This window comes from Lepisosteus oculatus, chromosome 11 (genome assembly GCF_040954835.1).
Source record: "Lepisosteus oculatus isolate fLepOcu1 chromosome 11, fLepOcu1.hap2, whole genome shotgun sequence".
Taxonomy (NCBI): domain Eukaryota; kingdom Metazoa; phylum Chordata; class Actinopteri; order Semionotiformes; family Lepisosteidae; genus Lepisosteus; species Lepisosteus oculatus.
In genome coordinates this window covers 28,236,564-28,255,180 of record NC_090706.1, presented here as the reverse complement: position 1 = coordinate 28,255,180, position 18,617 = coordinate 28,236,564, and the positions used below count along the sequence as shown (strand labels likewise).

Below are 18,617 nucleotides of genomic sequence, written 5' to 3'. Positions count from 1 at the left end.
TGTCTGTAGCCACCAGGAGGACCTCCTGAAGCATAGCATTCTGGGAGACTCAACAGCCGTCAACGTTTGATGCTCATATATACATCCCAGTGTTCCAGGTCTTTCTTCTTCCCTGCCATATGTCGGAAACATGAAGATCTTCACTACTTAACACAGGGGTGCTGTCCCCTTTAAATTGTGAGAAAGCAGTCTGGAAGAGCAATAGTGTTTAAAGCATTTGAATAATTGTTTTACTACTTTTCTGATTTCTCATCTCAAAACAGCATATGGCGAATTGGCACAGTGCTATTTCCCACTGTTTGACAGCTCAAGAGCTTTGTAGCACACACAGTGGTCCTTTCATCTTGCAAGGCTTCAACGTGGGCTTTCTTCATTATTATTTTTGTCTCTTCCACCCCCCCCGCCTCATTTGCGAAGCCGGGCAGCGAGACGGTGCACAGTCTCTCACCTGGTGCTTTTAAGACGGCGTTCAATTAATCCTTCACATCCCCAGCTCAGAGAGAGCCACCCGAGATGAGCCCCTTACCAAGCCGTCCACCTTAATACAGGATGAGCACTTCGGATTGTCTCCTAGCCGTTATAGGAACTCAGCTGGGTGGGGGGTCGGACAGAAAAATTGTCTATTATGTATTCCAACGCCTGCGCAAACACCTGGCTCCTACTTTCTGTACCCTGGATGTGCATTGATATTAGAAGTTATGGAAAACCGCTCCATGGGTCTGCTGGTAATATCTGCGCCTTTGCCTGTAATAAGTGAGTGTGTTCTCGGCCTGATTCCTTTCATTCACTATGTGTTCTTGATTCTTTATTGCTTCATCTTCAACTTTCAGGTCTGCTAAACCTCCTGCAGGGCCAGACACAGATGATTGAAAAGCTCAGCCAGGGAGTAGAGTTCTGTGTTTCCACTTCCAGCTAGGTGCAGTGATAATGAGCGCTTATTCACTCCTGACTTGTTCTTTAAGTTTAACTGAGTAGCAAAAATAAAATGCAATCAAATGTATCAATTGGGATTAGTGGCCAGTTGTGATTGAATGTCCTTCTGTGACACACAAGGGTAGTAGTCATCTGATTAGATCAACTATTGTAAAAGACATTGTCACTGCATGTTCAAGGACACATTATTTTTTTTGGACCGAGTGCTACAATTTTAGCTGTCTAAAACTACCACGAAACTGAAAATGAATAATTTAACAGGGCTGACGAGAAACCAGAGCTGCATAATTGTACCCTCTCCTGAGTTACACAATAGAAATGTTTGTTTATGGAGAACTTAGAGACGGAGTGTGGTTCTTGTCTTCTGTTGAAACACAAATGACAGTGTATTGATGCCAGGCTGTTGTCTTAATCTGAATTCCCCTCCAGCCCTGACCTTTCCTAGTTTACCCATTTGACAGGAGCACATTTAAATCACAGTGACAGTGATAGACCTAAGTAGAGTATCTGTAAATTCGGCCAGCGGAGCGTTCCCTGATTCAGATCATTATTCACCCATCAACTGTGCCGATCCTAATCTGAACCACTGTGTGCGTATTTCCATTGTTTGAGAGATACTCTTATATCAACTACATTTCCCACGGCTTTCTGGGGGAAAGAACTACATTTCCCAGAAAGATGTGGATTATATCTGACCCGCAAAGCTTTGTGGGAAATGTATTTCAGTCAAGAGACTCCATCTTGCCTCTCACACATTGGCTCAGACTTCATGCACTAGGATTTACACACCGAAGGTGCACTCTGCGACTTTCAGTATGTGTTCTTCAGATGCTCATGGCAGCCGCATTACGGGCTCGTGCTCTGATGGGTGACGAAAGAGAGAGAAACACAAATACGACTGGTTTCGAGCAGTGCTCTGAACCTATCTATCCCCTCTCTGTCCTCTGCAGGCTTCAGCCGGAACACGAGCAGTGTGTCGCCCCACGGTTACGTGCCCAGTACCACGCCCCAGCAGACCAACTACAGCTCCGTCACCACCAGCATGAACGGCTACGCCAACACCGGCATGTCCAATCTCGGCGGCTCCCCCAGCTTCCTCAACGGCTCCGCCGCCAACTCGCCCTATGCCAGTGAGTCACGGGGCATTCTGGGAGCGCGCAGGCACACGGTCCTGAGCTGAGACATACCCATGTGGCACAGGAGGCTGGGATGGGCGTATTTCCGCAGAGAGAGAGGAATATGGCCTGCTGTCCTCTTGTCTTTGTTCCACCTACATTGTACATAGTTGTTCTAATTAATTAATTGCCATATGTCTAGTCAGGCTTGGAGGCGATTTATAAAGAACTGATATACAGAGGTGATGACAGACCTGAAGGAAAAGCTTGTATGTGTCTAATGAGGAAAGTAATCAGGTTAATTGTTTAATTTAATTGTTTAATTGACCACTTAGGTTGGAGCAAAAAGAAGCAGACTCCCTCCCACAAGGGGCTGTAACAGGAGGTGGATAACCTGCAGGCTTTCTATTCCAAGACTGTTCATGGCATTTGGTGTTAAAATTCAAAGGGCCCCAGTCTTTGGCAGTTTTTGTTTTTTTGGGGAGACTCAGCTGTGCACAGTGATCGGTGCTGAACGTGGGTCTGTTTCCTGAGGGGTTAGTTCTTGTGAGAGCGTGCATTTCTTGCAGACGCTTAAGGGAGAGTCTTTGGGGTTGTTAAGCTGCTGATGTCTTGAGTTCAGTCTGTGCAACTGATCTGCTGAGGCTTTTTTGAAAACAGCAAGAATCATACCTATGGTTAGATAAAGATTTAATAATAATAATTATAATAATTAATAATTGCTTATACTTATATAGCGCTTTTCTGGACACTCCACTCAAAGCGCTTTACAGGTAATGGGGACTCCCCTCCACCACCACCAGTGTGCATCCCCAACTGGATGATGCGACAGCAGCCATAGTGCACCAGAACGCTCACCACACATCAGCTATCAGTGGGGAGGAGAGCAGAGTAATGCAGCCAATTCATAGATGGGGATTATTAGGAGGCCATGATTGGTAAGGGCCAATGGGAAATTTGGCCAGGACGGCAGTGTTACACCCCTACTCTTCTTGAGAAATGCCCTGGGATTTTTAATGACCACAGAGAGTCAGGACCTCGGTTTTACGTCTCATCTGAAGGACTATGCCTGTTTACAGTATAGTGTCCCCATCACCATACTGGGGCATTAGAACCCACAGAGACTGCAGAGTGAGCGCCCCCTGCTGGCCCCACTCACACCTCTTCCAGCAGCAACCTTAGTTTTTCCCAGGAGGTCTCCCATCCAGGTACTGACTCACACCTGCTGAGCTTCAGTGGGTTGCCAGTTATGAGTTGCAGAGTGATATGGCTGCTGGCCATATTTTCCTCAGTGGTTTCCTTGGACAAATCTAATGATAGATGTTTAGTGCGTCACTATGTTTAGTTGATTCCTTGATTCTTCCAGATTATAAGTAGAGACGGAGCGTGACACTCAGGGATTTAGACGTTATAAGACTTTAGTGCTAATTCCCTTTCGGCTTCCCCTTGACTTGAAACTGGAAACTGTCTTTAAAAACCCTCCACAGTTCTGTCATCTCTTTCATGTGCCATTCATTTCTAGTCGTTTTTTTTTTGTTCATTTATAATTATTTTCCTGATTCCATTACACAACACACACACAAAAAAAAAAGATGCCGCGAATCTCTCATGGCACTGGTGTGTTTGTTTAGTTTAATTACAATCAGAAGATGAGGAGTGTGATTGTGCTGTCTTCTGTTGGAGGAAATCCTGGCAGCAGTCTTCAGACAGACACCCGGAGTCTCAAGTAAACAATTTACACTTCAGAGTGAGAAGACAGATTGTGCACGCCGCCGACTAAACAGGGAAGCTGGTGTGGTGTGTGGAGAAAACAAACCGCGGTACTGAGTCAAGACAGAGGAGGAATCGCTGCCTGTCTCTTTAAAGTCCCCTCCAGCGCCTGAAAAAAACTGAAAGCGTTGTACTAATGCCCAACAGTAATTCCTGACCACTCACATCACACGGCGCTTCAATCCCAGCCTCTAAATTAAAGACTCTTAATTAAATCAATAAACTAATTGCAGGAGTAGCAATTCAATTTCAGCACTTTGATTCCACAATGTTAACAAGTATTTTAAGAGGCTCGCTGACTCCATGCAGACACATTCAATCAATCCGGGGGCAGGCTTTGTAGTTCCAATTTTCATTAATTGATTAGTTAGGCCTTCATAAATGGATTATGACATTATTACGCGTCTCACGCTTGGGGAGTGCAATAAAATCTAAATGTGAAATAATAACAACAATAAAGAATGAACAAGATATCAGAGGGCAGCTGATATACTGCCACAGCCATAGTAAAAATCATTCAAGGAGAAAATGCTCTTAGGGTATTAAGGGACAAAGTAGAATCGAGGGAATGCTGAATGGGGAATACATACAGAGAAGGGCTTTGTGTTGCATTGCACTATTATCAGTATAGAATAATTCAGACACCTCTGTCTGCTGCTGCAGTATGTTTAGGCTGGTTGCCGGGTGGTTCGATGCAAGACACGGGGTTTCGGAAGAGCAGACAGGAAAGGAGTAGGGATGAAGACCCGAGAACACAAACACGAGCCACACCCTTTGCTTTCAGTGTAACGTTCCTCTTCCCCAAGTGAAAAAAGGCTTTGGTTTTGTCAGAGCAACAGACAGGGCTCATTTGGACCTCTCCTCTTTAAAGACAATGCGTGTGTAAAAATTCCACCCTGTTGTCAGTTTGTCGGATGGGGTCACTAGCAGCAGCAACAGGACACTGACTTTTTTTCTGCTCGGTTGGCATCATACTTTTGATTTTATCCTCCATCGTCCTGTTGTCTCCCATTTTAACAATTAAATTGTAAACATCTGTACCCAATTCTTTTTGTGTGTCTTTCTATAGCGTTTTTTTAGACTACCTGAGCCATCAAAGTCATATAGCACTTCCTGCTAAATTGTTAGTCCTTTAGAAAACAAAGGAAGGTGTTTCGCCCATTTTGGCTACTGATTTTGACCTACATTTTGGCTACTGATGTTTTATATGTTTCAACACCCCCCCCCCACACACGCACGCACGCAAGCACGCACGCACACACACACACACACACACCACAGAGCCCCCAGCTAGTGGCCGTTCACTCAAGTAAAAGGCCGGCCCCTGTCTTCTCTGTCCCCGCAGTTGTGCCCTCCAGCCCCACGATGGCGTCCTCCACCAGCCTGCCTTCCAACTGCAGCAGCTCCTCGGGGATCTTCTCCTTCTCCCCCGCCAACATGGTGTCGGCCGTCAAGCAGAAGAGCGCCTTCGCCCCCGTGGTGCGACCCCAGACCTCGCCCCCGCCGACGTGCACCAGCGCCAACGGGAACAGCCTGCAAGGTGAGCGCAGCCCCATGGGAAGACCCCTCTTACAACACACAGCCTCCCTGCGAATCTTACTGCACAACTTGTGCTTTTCGGGACTCGCATTATGAGAAGTAGGCTTGATAACTTCACATATAAATGGCTTGATTTAAGTCAAGGAGACAAGCAGAACAAGTGCCTTATGCCTATTACAGTGTTGACCTTTGATTTGGGCCCTTTCTGGACTCAAGTTGTTTGTATAAGTGTATAAGTCCACCTGAAGGGTGAGAATCCACAATGCTTTGGTCAGCTTCCCATGATGGAGCATGATTATTAACTTAGTGCTGCAGAACGTACCAACACAATGAAAGCTCTCAGTGTGAGACTAAAGTAAACGAAAGCCCAAATGCATTCAGCTCAGTATCTGCAAGTGTAGCAAGAACATCTCTACTTGCCCCAGCCTTGATATGATCCCGAATGGTTGTGGGCTCCGAGCATGTCCAGCACTGGTCCCTAGACAGTGGATCACTCTGCCACGCTGAAGGACAGTATCCTCTGCTGCAGCAGAGTTCTGCACTGTCTATATACCAGAGGGCAATGACGGGACTTCTGGAACTGGCTCAGGGCACTGAGCCCTTTTATATAAGCAGATGATCAGAGCTTGTTCCCGGTAAACACAGGAAAAATAAAAAAAAACGTATGAGGCAAGACTAACTCTTGCTTGTGTTTGATTGCTCTAACCTTCCTGTGCTCAGATCCTAACCCCCTTTTTTTTCCCCATTCATAAATAACACCATGTTTTTTCTCTCTTTCTCTCTCCTCTCCTGCCCTCTCCCCCCGTCCCCCGTCCGTCAGATCAGTCTTTTGTGGACTCTAGCAAGTACTCCACTGCCGGCTCTCTGCAGGGCCTGGCCTTCTCCTGAAGTACGTTACTAATTTTCATCCATTCCTCTTCCTGCCATTTCCCATTCCGGAAAATCGGTTCATCCTGGGATCTGCTGCCTTGGCCCTGGAGAGCCATATCATGTCTGATTTTATGCCCAGCTGAGTTTTGAGTGACTTCATTTGACAACTTGTTTCAGTGAGGCACTTCACCTGCTTCCTAGCTGTGTATATTTAACTGTTTTCAAAGTTGTCAGGCTATAGTGCTCCAACCCTAAGGCGGCAGACCTCCGGTCCAGAGCTGGAAAACAGCGGGGCAGGGGAGGGGGGAGGAAGGCTTTGGAGCATTCCAGGCCTCTGAAAGGGATATCTTGTGTCTCGGTTTGCATCTTGTGCCTGATGTGCTTTCCGGTGCCTTAATTGTTTTGTCATGTCATTTGCTTTTGTCTTTTTTTAAATTAATGACGAGTCTATATAACCAAAAGAAAAGGGATAGTGTCTTACTTTCTAGTGCAACAAACAAATCCAGGTGATTTAAAAAAAATGAATCAGAAGAAGCAATATTAGAGATATTATGTTGCAATGAGAGGTGCATCCTCTCAGAGCCACCATCTTGGCTCAAAACCCAGGCCCTGTGGTGTGACTTTGAGCCAAGACGGCTGTATGGTAAGTGGAAATTGCTGCAGAACAAGACACAGCTGGCCTGACTGCGTCTATAGCACTTGAAGGGAGTGGAATTCCATGGGAGGGAAAAGAGTTGTTGGGAGAGGGGCTCTGCTGAAGTAGCCACACTTCTGAGCAATCAGGAGGCTTATGCGACTAGTTGGGACGAAATTGATTCAGTCTGCAGCTAGGAGTTCTTTCTTGAAATTGTCTGGGCTGGCTAGCAGGCCTGTAGAACAGCTTTTGGATAGCTTGTTTGCCAGGCCCAGTGGTATAGACGTGTGTTGTCAAGGTCCAGAAATGGCTTCCTAGATCAAGGAGGAAGGGAGAATTTGGTATCTGGAAGAGTGGGTCATCAGCATTCAAGGTCTCAGTGCATTTTCTCCTCATAGCACAAAGAGTAGGAGTCTAGGCAGCATTTGTTTAATCACAACCTGTGTCTGACGTTCTGAAGACGGACAGACAGGCAAGACAGAAGAGAAAGGGAAGGAAACAGCAAATCAACTGCTGCAGTGTCAGGAATGGTGGGGTTTGTTAAAGAAGTGTCTCTGGCCAAACAGGATCAGCTCCCCATAGAGTGTTGAAGATAGAGGTAGAAATTGTGTAGAAAGAGTGAGAGTTAGTGAAGACAATGAGAAATGATGACTTACCAGAGTAAGAAATCTGTCCAGTTAAGAGAAAGTAGGAATGAGCAGTCCATTGCCTAAAGCAGGAGTTCCCAACCGGGGGTTCATGAACCCCTTAGGGTTCATGAGGGTAATACAGGGGGTTTGTGAGATTGAAAATGTCAATGTCAATTAAATAGTCCTATTAATAAATAACAATGTAATAATAAGAATAAGAAAAACAACAGTAGGAATATTAATATTTTACAAAGTGAAAAAAAGCGTGTTAAGAGGGTTGCTGTAGCATTTTTCTACATTTATTGAAAGTGGGTACTTGGGACAAATGATTTAGGTTGAAGGGGTTCAGCTGACTAAAAAAGTTGGGAACCCCTGGCCTAGAGCAAAAGAACAGTAATGTGATGCATGGAAAAGTGGAAGAGGTCCACTCAGTCCTTCGCAGAAGTGGACCAATGATAGAGCTAGGATCTCGTAGAGCCTCTGAAAGGTAACTAGAGAAGGCAGCCAATAAAAGCTCCATCAGATAATTACATGACTGACTATATCAAAGCTGTTTGATAGCTTGTAATTAATTGATCCAAGAATCTCCTGAACTCAGAAGGCACTCCAGACTTAGGACTCAGGTATTTTCTGTCATAAGCGTTTACTGTCACACCACCATATTGCTTAAAAAAATTTTTTTTAAATCTCTTGTAGCAGATTCTCTCGTTAGGTAGCTTGGTTGTGTAAGATCCAGTACATAAACCCGTATTTTCTCCTCGTAAACAGGAAGGGAGTTTTGAGTTTAGGTTATATCAAGTTTGTATGTATTTTACCCTTCCTACCCGAGTTCGGTCCTTAATCTCGGCTGTTCCACTTTCCCATCTAGATCTTAAAAAATATTTTTTAAACCACCGGCGGATGGTCAGTGGCCCAAGGTCAAGCTGTGAGTCTGCTGACAATCGAACACAGAAATCAGGGAGTTTTAAGTTCCCTGGTTAAGATTATCAGACTTAACCATTCTCTTTAGGCAGCATTAGTTGTGTCTTACCCCAGACATTACCATTCTACCTCCCTGGGAGCAGATGCTCTCTTTCTGCTTTAGTTCTCTTTTAAAGTGTGAGAAATAAGCTTACAGCAGGTGCCGCGGATCTCTTTAACTGTGTGGGTTGCGCACTGAGGCTTTCCTTTGTTTCTGGAGTGTTTATGCATAGCCCTCAGTGATCTGAGCTGAGCTTGTCTCTCCAGATTCTTCTGCTGTGTCAGAGTTTTTTGGCTCTCTACTGGTGGAGCTTTTTCTCAATGTAAATGAGAAAGTTACAAGAGAGATGAGGCCATTTGACCTGGATAACTCGTTTGGTTGCTAGTAGCACATTGCTTGGGGGCTGTCATCCAGCCATTTCCTTAAGGAAGCCAGGATTGTTGTTTCAACAACATGTCTGGTTTCTTTGCTTCTGAATCTCATAACCCTTAGTATAAATATACAGCTCCTTTCATTTTCTTAAATTAACTTCTCTCTTGTTTCCACTCCAATTCATATTTCACTATGGACCTAGAGTCCACTAAATTGACTCTACCTTTGAGAACTCTGAAAGGCTTTTAGCCTTTGTTGTACAAGTTTGAATTGAGCCAGTTCTCAATTTTTTCAAATTAAAATGCTCTTTGTAAGAAAAGTGAATGTGATCTACAAAATGTTTCCCAAAGGGGCAAAGTGAGCCATTATGATAAACCTAGTCAAGATCTTTATCACTAACTGTCCATCCATCTAATAATGCACTAAATCAAAGACTAACATCATAGCTAAGTTACATGTACAATGAATATTGACTGCATTATGGACTATTGCCCATTGACTTGAAATCAATGCATGATAATTTACTGACTGTTCTCATTAACAAGTAAATCTAGAAATATAGAAATCAAACAATTACAGACCACATTCTTTACTTAACAGTACGTACAGAAGAATACAGAATGTCGTACACCAATAAAGTTACTGAATTTTGATTACATTAGTGCAGTGAGACCAGCATCATTATTTAATAATGACTACAACATTTACCAAAGTATAATGGATAATTATAGATATAATAGCTTTTATCACACACACAGTTGAAACATGTTGAGGTACATGTATGCAACTATAATCAAATTGGCAATAATTTCAGCATGGGTTTAGGAAAAAAGCAAACTTCTGACTTTTAGACATTCGAAGTCTAAGAAGGCAATTTGTGTTGATGCTCATAGGACTGGGTTATAAATATGTTTTGAGTGCTTGAGATTATGGAGATGGTGGATGTAATATGATTCTTTTGAGGTTCTCATGGGGCACGAGAATGAATATCACACAAATAACATACAATGTCTGCTTTAGAAGAGAATAGCATAAATTGTATTGAAAACAATGTTTTTTTTAAATTTAAGGATCTTCTGACTTCATGTAATGCAGTTGTCTTGGATCAACAATCTCTGTTCATTACAACTTCATCAAAATTATTTTCAGTTTTTTAAAACCAAAACAGGTGTGTAGATGCAAATAAAATATTTGGCATATATACAGTATAAGGCTCCTGATGACCACAAACACCTTTCCTTAAAATAGAACTTTAAAGGTATGAAAATGTAGCCTTATTTTATCACGTTTTGCAGACACACAGACTCGGAGCACAAGGTTAACCTGAAGATTCTCATGTTGGTCTTTTAATTCCAACACGACCAAGACATTCTAAAAATAGCCAGGGATTTAGAGGGAGGAGGGAAAGGAAATCAATAGGAAACCAATAAGTTTTATGAAAACGTCCCCACAGTGATAGCCTGTGCCCTGTGAAGGACTGTGATTAACTACACAGCACTTGGGAAAGATCACAGGCCTTTAAGATGAAAGGTCAGTGGGGTGGGATTCTGTTTTATTTTGAGTTTTTGTTTTTTGTCCTGCATTATGTTTGTTTTTTGGTGGGGTGGAAGGGGGCATCCCCTTGCAGTTTAGAGTTAACTATTGGCCATAGAACTGAAAACCTGGCCTTCCAGCCGCATAAACCCAAAGCACATGTGTTCAAGCTTGCTGGCTACTTTTTTGTTTACCAAGAAAAGTAGGAAAAAACATGGAAGGAGGGAATCCATATTTAACTTGGAAATAAAAAATAAAGACAAAGAACTTGACAATTAGGCAGGAAGGATACCATGGTCAACCATAAGGAACAGGCCTGTCAAACTCTCTTCCTGAAGTGCCTAGTGGTTTTTCTTCGAACCTCAGTAATCAGCTACAAACCTAATTATTTCCTTCATCGGATATATGCAGATATAGACAAATAAACGAGACAAAAATACCAAGAGCGTGCTTTGGCTTTCATGCTTCAACTGCGCTGATGCCTTAGCATAGACTCAGAGGTATCCTGGACAGATTTGCTGGAAAGCTAGAGAGGAATTGCAGCTCATATTGTGGCTGTGTTGCAAATCCAGGGGAATAAGTTGTGCTTTACAATGTGACATCCTGCGAGAAATAGCCGATTTCCAGAAACAGGAAGGATAGCCAGGTGCCATGTGTTATCAGCTGCGCAATTAGAGTAAATGAATCGATGTTATGCGTTCCTGATGTAGAGACCACTTTCCATATGTGGTGCAGGAAAAGGCACTCAGGAATCAGTGCCTTCATCCAAGATGTACCGAACAGCTTTAGAGCTCTCGATTTTTCTTAAACTGAACGGCAGACAGCTGTGATTTGTTTTGTATTAATTATGGCTCGGGAAATTTCTGACTTTAAAGTTAAGTTCTTACCGGTCTATGCAATGAGCTAAGGCACAACTCGATCAGTTGTCTACAGTATGTGGGAGTTTAAAAAAAAAGACAGCTGTAATCTTGTACACCAACCACTATACCCTTGATTTGAAACAGGGCCATACCTCTGAAGTGTAGAATCTAACGTTGAAACAGATCAAAGCTGTAATGTGAACGTTGTCTGTGCTGCCCCTCGTCTGATGAGTAATTTCTGCACTGCGATTTTATGAAAAATAGTCACTTTGTTTCTCATTTTGTCAGTATAATCCTGTTTTTATAGCATGTTTTTGAAACATGCAGTTTAGCCACGTTATAACGAAAGAACTTGAATGCTACAGACAGAACACTTATCGCTGTAATTAACCTTTTTGTACTCAAATGTTATGTTTAATGCTTTGCAGTGAGACCTGTGTTCTAAGTAACATTGATTATGAAAACAGTAAAATTATACCAAAGGTCAAATACCGAAATTGTGTGTGAGCATTGTAAATGCAATGGCTTCATTTGTATGCTTTTATAGATCTGATAACACAGGAGGTGCTCAGTTTTATCTAGTCCTGGCCTGTGAATGCATAACATCTGACTACTTGACATACATTAGAATTCCTGGACTGCACATTTTTGATTGGTCAGACAAGCATTAATTTGGCCAGGTGTTGTAGCACTCAAACACTCAAAAGAAACATGACAGTCAGGACAGAAGCCGGTTTTTCAAAGCACTTTGTGAAAAACAATGTTCGATTAACTTAGTTTAATTTTGCTGTGTATTTTTTTTAACCAATTCTGAAAATCCTTTACCATGTACTATTTTATAGCACAGTTTATCTGCAGCCAGATTTAAGCAGCTAAATGTGTGAGGACACATACAGTATAATGACACATACTGTATCACTAGAATTGCAATGGGCGGTTCACCTCTACTCTCACATGGCTTCTGCAATAGCGTGCTGTGAAAATGAATGTTCCTCCAGTGCAGTGTTATGTAATCCCAGCTGCAGAAAACTACTTTAATTGCATCATGATGTAGTGAGGTTCACTTCGTCTGCACGACGGCGAAGCGCTGAATTTGCTACTATCAATCACAGAGCTTTAGCAACCTCTTAATGCTCTATGAGGAAAAAGTAAGTTCCTTTAATATGTGCATTGCTTTTAGATTATTGCTTTTCAAGGTGTTATATAAAATTGTTAGATTACATTTTGTAAGAACAATGTTTATGATGTGCTTTCATTATTGTAGAGTTCATTTAATCATATAATGGAGAACATGTAAATCTCTGTAGTCTTTTCCCTGTACTGTGGTCTGTGATTCCTGTACAAAAAGTTGCCAGAGAGATACATTAGATGCTGTAGGTGTGGGCTAATATTTTGATATCATCATCATTTTAGATTAATAACTTGTAGATGCAGGACGACAAAACCCACAGAGTGATTTCTATATATTGGATACTCTGAGATTATTAGAAGAATTCAGATGCCCCCTTTTTTTTCAAGAAGTAGAACTGCAGTGTGAAAGAGGCAAATCGTAACGCCTGCAGAAAAACAGCCTGCGTTTTATTTTGTGTTTGTCAGCAATTGCAAACTTACGTAAAGTCAAACTTGCAATAATAAGCATTTTTTTTTGCTTTAAAAAATATATGAAAAAAAAAGAATTCAACTGGCAGCCCTAATTCATCAGCCAGGCGATAGCAGGATCAAGACATTTTTTTTATTTTACAAATTCTTTCTTTTTATCACATGGTAAAAACACCTGAAAGGGGCAGAGCCAGATAATTCCCAGTGCATACATTCTAAAAATGCTCATGTTAATTCTAGTAGAATCACAGAAAGGAGTGGTTTAGAGTCATTTTATGTCCTAATATCAACATTTTATATTTCATGAGACAGTGTTTTCAGCAGTTTATAGTGATTAGTATTGTAAAAGATATAAATTAAATTACTTCCATAAAATAATCCTGTGTTCCTGTTGTACTTGAGTTATTATTGTAGGCTTGCTTGGCACATGGCCTTATCCAAGGCCACATGCAGAGCAAGCTATGGTACAGTTATAAAAGTGTGCAAAGAAAAGTGTTTCATTACACTGCAAACATTAGTGGTAAATCTGGGCCCTCTGTCACTTGTCCTGAAGCTAAATCACAGTACTGCACAGGAAATGAACTGTTTAGTGTATGAGCAGCTCACAAAACACCAGGGTATAAGTCTGTCCATATTTTCCATCCAGATAAGGTGTGGTTTCACTGTAAAGTGAATGTCTGTTTTTACTGGCTTCACTGTACATTCAGAGTATTTGTCATAAATACCTACTTTTATCACTGTATTAAACATCCGGGTCACGGTGTCAAAGATATGCTTTTGGGGGTTGTAAAGGATTCAGATAATTAAAAGAAGCAGCATGCCTTTGTCTAAAACGGGGATAGAAATTGCACTTCTGTTCTGATAGAATTTAAAATATGCTTTCTTGCAGCCTTTTGATAAATGTCCAGATTTTCAGTCCTCTGTAACTATTCAAAAGCTCCTCTGGAAGCAAATGTAAAAAGGATAATGAGGTATATGTCGTGTGTGGGTGCGTCAGAAACAGTCTTGTACAGTATATGTACACTATGTACTTTATTTCTTCTGGTTGGGAGTTGAGAGTTGGACTTACTCCTTAAAACTGTTTAAGATAATAGTACAGCAATAACTGTTAAGGCAAATAAAAAGATTAATTTATGTTCTTCTTTTTCTGTTTTTCCCCCCTGTATGAATCAGCTATTCCCGGGATGATAGTTCCTCCAATGTAGAAGATTTGTGTACGAAGAACAGCAGGAATTTGAAGAGACGAATTGGTGTAACTCCGGAATCGAGCTCACTGGCGAGAAGTGGAACTTTTAACTCAGGCCTTTTCAAAAGGAATCACATTAAAAAAAAGGAAAACGAACAATTGCAGCAAGTTTTTTTTTAAAAAAAAATCTCTAGACCTTGTAGAAACCCGTGAGAAAGGGGATACAAGGATGGAGCTGACATTTTAAGCCCCATATGTACATGTGGGACTAATATTTATTCTTTCTGAGGAAAAGATCTGCTTTTCCATTTTTTTTTTCTTGTATGGATTTTAATTTCAGCAATCATATGCCTTTTTTATAAACTGTAACATACACCCGGGACACTATATGACAGTTGTGTGTTTATTTATGTTTATAAAAGCAGTGCATGTGGAAAAAGGGGGAAAGATGGTTTTAGTGATAGTGAAGGGGAAGATAGTGGACATTTTCAGTAGAGACTAGGGCCTGTAATGGAATTGTAACCTTTTAAAAAAGTAAGGGTCACCTGTCACAAGCCTTTTAGCCACCTAAACCAGAAAGCAGGTACAGCATTTAGTATGTTAAATAAATGCTCTAAAAATTGCTTCAATAGCCAGGTAAGACAAAGACTCTTTTCTTCTAGAAAATTAGATCCTTAAGATTCTTGGTGCACACAGTGATGTAGTAACCGCAAGTGCTAGACTCGTCTTCCCCCTAACAGATTGTTCCTCAGATGTATTGCTGTTATTCCCTCCATCAGAAAGCCGGTATTTCTGGCGTGAAAGTCGCAGCACAAGGCACTAACCCGGGCTGCGGACTGGCCAATTTCGAGACCCAGTTAATCTCAACAGAACGATTATTTAATATGATTTTAACAGCCTGCAGACAGACTGGGTGTTACATTCTCGTTCTTTCTTTTTTAAGATAGCGTGCTAGCTGTCGTTCATGTTCGTCAGCCTGCGGGAACAGTACATTCATACAGTGTGGGAATGACACATGGAGTGCGCCTTTGTCAGCGGTGAAGCCGACGCCGGCACCGCAAGGCACTCTCCGCCTCCTGCGGCCTCGGGGTTAGTGTGAGCGCCCTTGCGGCCTCTCCGCTCCCGGAGTCCCGCCGCTTCGCCCGCTGCCCTGCCTTCGATTCGGTTTTAAACCCGGACTCCTAGCACTTCCGGTGGATCTACTGTGCGTGACAAGAACGCCCGCCCCCAGAAAAAACAACAACAAACTTACTCGATCAAACGAATAATTATAACAGGTGAAATTATAAACTCGAATTGGAATGAAAAGACCTTGATGTACAATATTTTTGCTGCTACCCAGTGCAGGAATATCAATGAAAAAAATGTTTTCAGGGGATTTGTTGCCATTTAACTTCCATGATATATAATTTAGAGCTTTTATATTTTTAGTCGTTTGCAGATGACTTTTGTTAAATGTGATGCTGTTTTTTTTTATATAAGATCGTGACCGTGTGAGTTGGCCTTTACTTTTCTGCAGCTTATTATGTCTATAATAAGACAACCCAGCGAGGGAAATGAAAAAAAAACAACCTTTTGTGGGATTTTTTCAGCCATCTTCGAGTGAAAATGAAAGGTTTCTTGGTGTTTGTGAAGGAGCAGAGGCTTCTGACATGACGAATGACTGAATTTTTAACCAGCACTGTATTCAACGGCTCTTAAAACATGTCAGAGACCCAGCAAATATCACAATTGTTTCTATGTAGTTGTTGTTTTTAATTTTGTATGTAGTTACGAATATAGTATTTGGTGACTTTATTTTTTTTTTGCCAAAGTCATTGTTGAAATCTATTTATACATTTTTAATGTCTTAAGGCAGCTTTTTCAGTATTGTGTCACAGATGTTTTCATTTTTACTGCGTGTTAAAGATCTCGCCGCCCTTAGCTTCGAATACAGCAATGAAAGAAATTAAAACCTAATTAAAACTAAAACGTGATTTTGGATATAAAAGGGGGAAATTTTGTAAAATATCCATATAAATAATGTATTTATCTCTGGAATTTGTACATTGTTCTTCTCCCCTAGCTTATTTTTAAGTGTGTATGTTTTTGCTACGTGATAAAAGTGCCGACTCGTTTAGTTTTGTCATCCTCGATTGTTCTCGCTGTTTAAATGTGACTTTGATGTTATTTTCACTTGTACTTTTTGTTTTTTTTGTATTGTTTGAAAAGCCATGCTTCCATTTTTTTATTTCCATCCAAAACAAAAGCCATTGTCTATTTTTGTATTATTTGTAAGTTAACAAAAATGTTATGTTTTTGTTCCTTTTGATTTTTTTTAAATTGTATGGCAAAAAAGTAGCATCTTATTCGGATAGTATTTAGTTATGTAGATTTTTAAAATATATAAATATATAAATATATATCTTTTTTGTTTTGCTTTTGAGGCTTTACAGAAACTGATACTGTTTTAACCTAATAATATGCATGGGATCTCTTCCTGTTGGAGTGATGGTTGCATTTTGTGCATTGAAAATAGGGAGACCATTTCAGAGGAAAAAATATGAAAATACTTTCTTTCTTTTAACTGTTTTCCCTTTATTCTTTTCATTATTTATGCCTGCCTGTCTGTCTCTTCTGTTTTCTTGTTTTATTTTTTTTCTCTTTCACCGACTTGTGAACCAGCAGAATTGGATGCCTTAACAATGCAAAATCATGTCCATTAGCTCACCTGTACATTTTAAAAATGCACCCCAACTGTCATCACAAAATATTTAAACAAAATGAAATGCAAGGAGTTTTTCGTAAAGAAAAAGCACAAAATTTTTGTTACCTTGAGAGATGTTTACGTGTGTTTTGAGTCGTGCTTTGAGCTCACCAGCGTGTGTCCAGCTCAACAAGATGTAGGAGATTGGCGTTTCTTTTCAACTGGGAGTTTTGGGGGGTGGGGGGGGGTGGAGAATGATTTCACAGATAGGAGGTCGATTCATATTTACTGTGTGTTGTGGCGTGGGGATTGGGGTCATTACGTTTAAGTGAAACCTGTCCTTTTTTACTTTTTCTTTTTGTTATTGTCAGGTTAACAAAGACAAAACTAAAAGCCATATTTCTTGTCAGAAAAAGATGTATGCCCCAGCACTGGCCAATATAAACAGTCCCCTAAAGCAAAACGAAGGACTATTTGTGTGATTTCTGACTTTCTACATGATCACGTGGAGTGTTTGCTGCACAGGAGTTTGGGGGGAAATAATGGAATCTGTGTAATTAGTCAAGTAACTACTTTTCCTTGGACTGCGATTACCCTGTAGTTATCAGCCACATTCCCGAAACCCTATTTTATTTTAATCCCTTGCATTGAGAGGCTTTGTCATTCTTTTTGATTGTGGCTGTTGGCTGATTCCGCTGATTCTCGCGGTTTTCATTTGACCGAAGGCTTCTTCCTAAAAACTCTGACTTCTCCTTTTCCTATATGGGAGGTGGCCCAAACCAGATTCCATAAGGAATGCATGTACTGCCTTTTAAAGACTGGTATTAACCTGGTCTGCCAAAGGACAATATGGCTTTTTTCTTTCCTCACATGAGATGTTTTAAGAGCATCAGTTGCCATTACAGGAGGGGACCACTGTAAAGCCCCTCAGTTGCACACTCGTGTTTGTATTGCTTTGATTTTTTTTTCTAAAAGAAAAAGATTCAGGTTTTACCTTGTAATGGCTTAATTGGCAGAGAAGTATCGTCCTCACCGTGCAGATTGGCAGAAGATCAAAGATAGGTTCTGTAAAAAAAAACTACAAAAAAGCTGGTTGCTCTTTTTTTTTTTCTTTTTCTTTCCAAATCTGTCTTTGACTAGACACACACTGAACAGTTGTATTCATAGGGAAAAGAAAAAAAAACTACTGTATAGATTATGATTTTTGATGAACTTTGAGCTGTAAAATAACTTTTCAACTTTCACAATATTTAATTAAAGTTACTTCTTGTCTGTGATCTCGTTGATGTCTTTCCGTTTCATTTTCATGTGCAGCCTGGGGTGAGGTGTCAGTGGAGCACAGATAGAGCACAAGATTTGGTATGAGTGGTAATATTCTCCTTATTGATTATTCCCATGCTGAGGGGAACTGCCTTTCTGAAATGCAGAAGCAGAGTGGTGTAATAAAAGGGCATAAAATAAGGCATTTTCGTGAGTATTGCATTCCTCATGCAAGGATATTGCACTCCTCAAGCGACTGCATTGCACTCCTCATGCAGGGACATTGAGCTGCTCAAGCAACGATATTGCTTTCCTCAAAAGCAGCAGCATTGCACTCCTCAAGCAGGACCGTTAAGCTCTCCAAGCAAGAGCTGGCAGCACTGGAATGTGCACTGTGTCTCAGATGTCCTCACACGAAGATCCGGTTATTGCTCATTTTAAGATGATTAATCCTGCCAGGTCGCCCCCCTGTAGCATGATGTGTAACACTACTGCCTCACAGCTTCTGGGCCCCCAGCTGGGTCTTGAATCTGATTCTAGCCCGTCTGTATGGAGATCGCCACCTCATTCCTCTGCCCTGTGGAGGGTGAGGGCTCCGGTGGCTCACAGGGCGTTTTCTTTCAAGAGAGGCACCCAAAGTTCACTTTACGAGCTTCCTGTCCCCAGAGAG

The 18,617-nt window shown here is 41.3% G+C and overlaps 1 protein-coding gene across 4 annotated transcripts in view; it reads left to right on the top strand.

The window, feature by feature from the left end:
• The window catches only part of ebf1a (EBF transcription factor 1a), a 193,793-nt gene extending 175,829 nt beyond the window's left edge, over positions 1-17,964 (top strand). For 2 of the 4 annotated variants that reach the window (XM_015349366.2, XM_015349365.2), the window contains exons 14-17: positions 1,884-2,063; positions 5,164-5,358; positions 6,178-6,246; positions 13,989-17,964. In XM_015349366.2, the coding sequence (XP_015204852.1) occupies positions 1,884-2,063; positions 5,164-5,358; positions 6,178-6,245 (443 nt within the window). In that variant the 3' untranslated portion in view covers position 6,246; positions 13,989-17,964. The remainder of the gene's footprint in view (positions 1-1,883; positions 2,064-5,163; positions 5,359-6,177; positions 6,247-13,988) is intronic. The other 2 variants (XM_006631692.3, XM_006631691.3) reach the window with 1 other exon arrangement.
• Positions 17,965-18,617: the final 653 nt, after the last annotated feature.